Below are 7363 nucleotides of genomic sequence, written 5' to 3'. Positions count from 1 at the left end.
CCTCTGCACACCGAACACTGAAATCTGAACACTGAACAACACTGCAACAAAAACAAGAACAATAATGTCTAACAAGTGGGCAACAAAACGAGTGAAAGGCCCTGGCATGTGTCCCGCATAACGACTAAAGAATACCCATTAACAAACAGAACCTTGTTTTCTACCTTAAAAGAGTTATCTGATAGATCGGTGGAGAAGGACTATAGTAGAAACTATCTTTGATATGAAATAAACTGGTAAATCTTTGTGTATTCTAAATGATCCGAAATATTCCCAAAACTGATGGGAAAGCAGGTTAAGTTGCTTACTAATTAATTACTACTAATAACTAATTACTATTGTATCATAATTAACTTGGTCGGAAATACATTTTCATGTATATATATCTCCATGAATAAATTAAAGATCGCATATACCCCAAAAGCGAATTGGAGATTACTGAGGTATAAACAGCGAAAATGAAAAGGAGAAATAATACAAAACTCGCATGGATACAAATACAGCAAACACATGTATACAGAATATCCCCACTCTTCCCTTCCCTCCCCTCGCCAAACGCCTTTACCGTTCGACAAAGCTCCGCTTTATTGTGTGGGAGAATGTTGGCGAAAACGGCGCATACCCGAAGTGGTTTGAGGAGGAGGGAGCGGCAGAACGAAACGAGAGAAATCGAGAGAAACGCCGGCATACGGTTAGAAAAACATTCGCACATAAAAATGCTAACATTTGAACGCAAGAGCAGGGAGGAGGTGGGTAGCTCGGTAGGATGCCAGAGGGAGGGAAGGCTGGATGGTACCTCCATGTGGCTGACATAATGAAACATTATTAAGAGCCACGACGTCAAAGCTGCAGAAGGTATCTCAAAATTTGCGCAAAATGTTTATCCTCCCCTCAGCCGCTAACCCTTGTCACTGCTCCCACCTCACTCCCGTCCCACAACATTGAGTTTTGGCTTCTGCAGCCTCGCAGTCGCAGTCGCTGTTGCTGTCGCAGCTCTCGCTGCCGTCTGCCAATTTGCCGTCGCAAATTTCACATTTACATCAGGAACAGCAGCAAGAACCAGGACGAGGACACTCCACCATTTTATGTTATTACGCGAAAGAGATAGCATAAGGCTGGTGAGAGAGAGAGAGCGAGTACAACAGGAGCGAGAGAGACGACAGAGAGGGATGGCTGCTGGGCCATAGATTGGTTTACGGCTCATCTCATCCCCCGCCAGAGCGAGACGGAGCGAGGCCGTCTGCTGCAGGGATGCTGCCCCGACGCGACGTCGCGTTGCCGTAGAATCACAGTTATTCGAGATACGAAAACACAGCAGCGGCGACACAAAAGCCCATGCAAGCGGCAGCGGCAGCGGTTTTCCATAAAATAAATGTTTGAGTTATGTAGAAAAACATTTTGGGCGAGAGGATTTTCGTTTTCGTTGCGATTCAGTTAACATTTGGCAGCCGGATTCCGCCTCAGACAGACACGACGACCGGACCACCACCCAAGTGTATCTCCCTCGAGCTTCAGCGTCAGCTTCAGCTTCAAGCTTTGAGCCTTCGTTTCGTACCAAGCGTCATGTACAGTTATCAGTAAGCGCCGCCGCCGCCGGTAACCGAAACCGTTAAGAAGCGCAACGCAAAACGCAAAACGAAAACGAAATGGTGCGCGAGTGACATGGCCGATTGGATATCGAATTCAAATTCCAATTCAAACCCAAAATCAAAGTGAAGAAGTGAATAATAATAATAAATAATCAGCCAAATCGAACACAGTTCCTGAGCAAAAGTCAAAGCAAAAGTGTTGCGTCCTCTACTGCATACTCGTAAGAGAAGAATAGAATAGAATCTCCCTCTGGAATCTAGTTAGTGATAGTCGCTAATCATGCACACCAGCACGGATCCCATGCACACTCTGCACGACAGCGTCTCCCTGTCACCGCCGTTGCACAAGAGCCAACGGAGTGGCAGTGCATCATCGCGAGCCGCCGCCGTGGATGCCATGTCGATGGCCTGCGACGACAGCGATCTGGAGCCGTCGGCCATCAGCGGTAGCGCCGGAGATGGTTCCGGCAATGCCGGCGGTCCACTGGTAAAGCCACCGTACTCCTACATAGCCCTCATCACAATGGCCATTCTGCAGTCGCCGCACAAGAAGCTGACCCTCAGCGGGATCTGTGACTTCATCATGTCGCGGTAAGTAGTGCCTTCTGTCCGACCGAGTGTCCGACGGGAAATATCTTCAGCGACTTTCCATTTGCTTGCAGCTTTCCCTACTACAAGGACAAGTTCCCCGCCTGGCAGAACTCCATCCGGCACAATCTCAGCCTGAACGATTGCTTCATCAAGGTGCCGCGCGAGCCGGGCAATCCGGGCAAGGGCAACTTCTGGACACTGGACCCGCTGGCCGAGGACATGTTCGACAATGGCAGTTTCCTCCGACGGCGAAAGCGATACAAGCGAGCCCCCACAATGCAGCGATTCTCCTTTCCGGCGGTATTCGGCACACTGTCGCCCTTTTGGATACGCAAACCCGTGCCGCTGGTCCCGGTGCACTTCAATGTGCCCAACTTCAACGGCAGCCGAGACTTTGACGTGATGCACTCGCCGGCGGATGTCTTCGACACGGCGCTGCGGGCGGACAAGAAGTTTAACTTTTTCGCCAATGCCGAGGCATCGCTGTACCAGAATGGCCAAAATGGCGACAAGTTTGATCGCCTCAACTTCATAAATCGCGCACGGGGTGTGGAGGCAGCAGAGGCCGTGGCCCACAGCAGTGGCGGAGCTGGGAGTAGAGTTGGCGGCAAGTACAAAAGTCCCTACCCCTTTGATGTGGCGACTATGGCCAGTGCCGCCGCTGGAATTCCGGCGCACGGCGAGTACGGGGAGAGAGTCAGCGGCGCCACTGGCGGTGGCTACATGGATCTCAATGTGTACAACGACGATGCGGAGGCGGAGGCAGATGCGGATGCAGAGACCGAGGCGGAGGCAGAGGCAGAGGCGGACGACGACTCGTGCGAGGACAAGATCGATGTGGAGAGCGCCAACGAGAACGACCAGGAGGACTCGCACATATCGGACTCCGTGGATAGTGCGTGCACAAACCGTCTGGACGTGCCCGCGGATATGCTGCTGTTCGAGCATGCCGAGACCTCCAGAAGCCCCATTGTCCAGGCCCTCACGTCCAGTCCGAGGAGCCGCTACGACGGTGCGCCAGCCAGCCTGCGGTCCAACAAGCAGAGCCATGCCAAGGACTTTCGCATCGAGACGCTCATCGGGCATCAGCACCGTCGGACACCAGCGGCCAGTCACGACGAGGCGAGTGACTAGGTCCTGTCGCAGAACACCTTAGGACCATCCCCCGTTCCGCTTGGCTTGTGTATATTTGATTCCACCCACGGTGATTTCTGTCTCATTTCGATCTAAGCACTTTTTAACACACCCTTTGCCCCCCTCTGTCCAACTAGTCACCCCCTAGCACCTAGCCAGGTCCGACAGCCACGTAGTGATCAGTATGTGTAGGAGTAGAATATGCCAGAGCACAGAGATTTTAATGCGACCAAATCAAACGCTATAGTTGCGAGTCCACTTACACATTGTATATCGTATATCCACATATATCCATGCGAATCTGATCCATTGCACATCTATAGCATACTTTTAAAGTGAATTCACATATATGTACACGCGTGTGTAGTACTTTATGTGTGCGTGTAACAAAAAGAAAAAAAATACTATTAAATATTAATTAGACTCTAAGACTTTTGCTGATGTTATTGAAAATTTAATAAACCACAACATACTAATGCACTGCAGTTTTCCCATTCAAATTTCGACTTGCAATCGAATTGGCGCGCGCGCTCGTTGCATCCAGGGTTGCATTCGAGCAACGGTTGTGTATGGAAGCTGCAACTGACAAATGAAGCGCTGGCGCAGTGGCAGAAAGAGAGAGAGCTAAAAGCTCTCTCCTTTGAACCTAGTATGCATTCCAGTGTTAAGACATTAAAAGCTGCACTGGAAAAGGGGCAACATTTATATAGAAAATACCAACATGATCCAGGGTGACTACTTAAGGTATATTATATTCCCTTAGGGATATTTTAACTTTAGCAACAAAGTGATTCCCCAACATGGACAACATTATGTTACTTTGAGACAAAGGATATCTTCGAATTGCAAAGGTTGAAGGCAAGGCAGGGTACACAAACGCACATACTATACTCTACTACCGGTTAGCCAGCAACAAATTGTCAAATGACGTAACATTTCATTCCCACTCACGTAACATTTAAAGATATTTTTTTTTTGGTTGACCTTTTTAGTTTTAAGCTTGTTTTGCAAAAAAGTTAACAAAAAGGAGTCATAAAAACTAACCAACCAATGAAAAAATGGTTAATGAATTGCATAAAATTATAGTTTTAGTGCTGCGAATTCCAACTAGCTGGTAATATTAAATGGAAGAGCAATATCGAAGAAAATGATTTAAGATAACGGTATATTTATGGTATGGTTCTAAAACGAAAACCTATATTTTGGTATATTTTTATCGATAAGTTCGTCGTCACACTGAGCAGAACCACCACGCAGGTCGCGGTGGATGCGCCGTGAATACGAGTACTACTCCGTACGAACTCCACACTCCGTTTTGGCACAATTTTCCCCCACACGCACACACACACTCTCGCACACTAGCACACGTTTTACACATAGCAAAAAGTCGATTTTTCACCAACAAAAAGTGTTGTATATGTGGAAAGTTTTGAATTACCAGCCATAAAATGGAACTGCAAGTGTAATAATCGAAGGTGGACGTAGTGCAGCAATTCAGCAGGCGACAGAGAGGCGCACGGCGAGCCGCCGAGGGATGTGCACACTCCAACTCCACCGTTGGGGCCGCTCGTAGTGCTGAGCTCATCGTTTGTATGAGAAAAGTTTGTATCGGCCACCCCCGCCACCGCCACGGCCACCGACACTGCCACTGCCACAGCTCCTGCTCCCCCTCCAACTCCTAATTGTACAACACAACCACCAAGGGTGCCCCGGGTTCCAGTCAAACTGTTGTTCTGTGATGAGATGTCCGTGATAATGAGTGTGATTCCCAGCCCAAATGGTGGCTGTGGCTGTCCCTGTGCCTAGGCGGCCCTGGACCCGCAAACGGATTTGGACCGAGGAGCAACCCACAACCACAACAACAACAACAACAACAACAACAACGACAACGAGAACAACAATTAACGTCCAGTATTAGCCGATTGCAGTCACTGCAGAGCAGCAACGGAGCGTCCAAGAGCAGCACAACGACAACAACGAGGAGGACCCGGCTCCGGACCCGGACCAGGTCGAAGATTAGGCAGCGCACATGGCGAGCGGGAGGGTCCTGTGCGCAACGCTGCTGGCCTGGCTGACGTTACTCACAGGTGAGTGCTACTGGCACACCCGCGAGTGTGGGGATTACCGCAAAAGCCACTTGATGCCGGAAACTAATCCTAATCCTCCGCCGTTTTTTTTTGTTTGCTCCGTTTTGTGCTGCGTAGTCACCCACTCGGTGCGCATCACGAATCTGCGGGTGCCGCACACCTACACACTCGAACGTGATAACGAACCCGATCCTCTGGTGCTCGACTGCGAGTACGAGATTGGGCCCAGCGAGAAGGGATTTGTGCTGAAGTGGCTGTTCAACAATCACTCCATCTATCAATGGATACCCTCGGTGAAGGGGTTCGCCATGGTGAGTCATTGTCATTGTCTGCCCCGCACTGTGGACGGGTACGGGGGCGGCAAAAATTAATTAACATAAAATTGCTTGCGTCTTATACTTGTAGGGCTTCATGAAGTCAAAGATAGACACCAAAATATTCAGCATGGAGGGCAGTCCCGGTGTTATATCGATAAAGAATCCCGACTGGAACATGACGGGGGAGTACACCTGTGCCGTGCAGACCTTTGAGACCACGGACAAGCGGAGTGCCCGCTTACAAATAATCGGTGGGTGTCACGGGTGCCATAACGGGGCATTGTATGGGGTGTGATGTGTGCCTGTGGCACGTGTGATTCCCCTTTCACATTTTGCATGCGTGTCAGGTGGCAGTCACTGCGGCACCCGGAACCGCCTGTTGTCGTTGATATTCCTCTTTTTTGGAATATTTCTTTGTTTTGTCTGACACTTGATTAATTCTCACGATTTTTCACCATCTCCCATCGCCAACACGCTGACAGTTCCTGAGTCGGATTTCATGCTGGAGGCACGAATGGGCGGCGCGCAGTCGGATGTGGACATAATGTGTGCGGTTCAACACGTCTTTCCACAGCCGATCCTGTCGGTCATGTAAGACCAACAATTGCAGATTGCGACTTGGCATGCAAGGGGAGTTAATCATGAATTCTTTTCTGTGCAGGTTCGACACCCATGTGCTGGATTCGGTGCTGACGCAGCTGGACCAGGACCCCAGTGGCCTCTACAGCATGACTGTGCGGACGCGCATTCCTAGAGATCAACTCGAATCCCCCACACCGATAACCTGTGCGTTTATCCTGATCGGCACGAACTACACCAAGCGCAGGGAGACTATTTTCTATGGTAAGTAGAGGTAAGACGAGGCCGCACGAGCAATCCACGTGGAACGGCAATCATTAACCACTGACAATCCTCAGATAAGGCCTCAACTATACAACGCAAGTGGACAACGGTCGCCGTGGTCATGTCGATCGCATCCCTAGCTCTAAGCAGTTAGTTTGGTAGTGCCCTTTGGTGTAGGTGTAGGCTATATTTTGTTCGTTTTAACGAGTATGTTTCGTATAGACGTGTTTAACGATTTTTCATTTTTAATAGAATTTTAACGGATAAACGTAATTTTTTGCGGTATTTTTAAAAAAAAGGCGCTTATTTTGTAAATGCATGTAATTGTAAGGGAAAGAACAAAAAAAAGCGACACTCCACGAATACTGAACACCAAACAAAGACATAAACACCACAGACAAACCGCACTCCTCCCATGCGAAACCGAACGAAACCCAAACCAACCCGAGAAACAACAACAGCAACAACACACACTCCACATAACAAATTATTGTATTCATATACATATTTACCACATAAATAAATAAATATATATATATATAATAGTTATATATGATGTATAGGTCTAATTGAGTACAGAAATGCTAATAAACAAAAGGAAAAGAAAATATTAAAAGTTCAATTTGGCTTCTTAATGAACTGAACTGAAATAAATATTAATAATAATAATCATGGTCCAAAATACACGTTACAAATGTGAATGTGAATTATGTTTATGTGATTTAATTCGTGATTTGTGACCGTGTTTTTGGAATGCAACTCTGTGTTGTGGAAGTGTGTGCAGCCCTGTGCCGTGTGGGGG

At 48.2% G+C, this 7363-nt stretch overlaps 2 protein-coding genes across 3 annotated transcripts; both read left to right on the top strand.

Moving 5' to 3' along the window:
- The first annotated feature begins 1311 nt into the window (after positions 1-1311).
- On the top strand, positions 1312-3726 carry LOC117581134 (fork head domain-containing protein FD3). The gene is made up of 2 exons (XM_034268064.1): positions 1312-2180; positions 2252-3726. The coding sequence occupies exons 1-2, from the start codon at positions 1870-1872 to the stop codon at positions 3312-3314; spliced, it is 1374 nt and encodes a 457-aa protein (XP_034123955.1). The 5' UTR covers positions 1312-1869; the 3' UTR covers positions 3315-3726.
- Positions 3727-4554: 828 nt separating this feature from the next.
- On the top strand, positions 4555-7054 carry LOC117591918. 2 transcript variants are annotated; one of them, XM_034285311.1, is made up of 6 exons: positions 4555-5401; positions 5519-5712; positions 5807-5969; positions 6201-6309; positions 6380-6571; positions 6636-7054. In XM_034285311.1, the coding sequence occupies exons 1-5, from the start codon at positions 5344-5346 to the stop codon at positions 6567-6569; spliced, it is 714 nt and encodes a 237-aa protein (XP_034141202.1). In that variant the 5' UTR covers positions 4555-5343; the 3' UTR covers positions 6570-6571; positions 6636-7054. The 2 variants fall into 2 exon arrangements, with proteins under 2 accessions (XP_034141202.1, XP_034141201.1); XM_034285310.1 differs by having other exon boundaries at positions 6380-6561; positions 6636-7052.
- The last annotated feature ends 309 nt before the right edge of the window (positions 7055-7363 follow it).

This window comes from Drosophila guanche, unplaced genomic scaffold (genome assembly GCF_900245975.1).
Source record: "Drosophila guanche unplaced genomic scaffold, DGUA_6, whole genome shotgun sequence".
NCBI lineage: Eukaryota > Metazoa > Arthropoda > Insecta > Diptera > Drosophilidae > Drosophila > Drosophila guanche.
Note: the sequence above shows the minus strand (reverse complement) of the source record. Positions and strands in the feature narration are given on the sequence as shown.

What these genes read in the sequence shown, in the direction of transcription:
- LOC117581134 (XM_034268064.1), top strand. Translation starts at nt 1,870, where the DNA reads ATGCACACCAGCACGGATCCCATGCACACTCTGCACGACAGCGTCTCC. An exon ending in TGTGACTTCATCATGTCGCG is followed by an intron (nt 2,181 to 2,251) that starts GTAAGTAGTGCC and finishes ATTTGCTTGCAG; the next exon opens with CTTTCCCTACTACAAGGACA.
- LOC117591918 (XM_034285310.1), top strand. Translation starts at nt 5,344, where the DNA reads ATGGCGAGCGGGAGGGTCCTGTGCGCAACGCTGCTGGCCTGGCTGACG. An exon ending in TGCCCGCTTACAAATAATCG is followed by an intron (nt 5,970 to 6,200) that starts GTGGGTGTCACG and finishes ACACGCTGACAG; the next exon opens with TTCCTGAGTCGGATTTCATG. An exon ending in CAGGGAGACTATTTTCTATG is followed by an intron (nt 6,562 to 6,635) that starts GTAAGTAGAGGT and finishes GACAATCCTCAG; the next exon opens with ATAAGGCCTCAACTATACAA.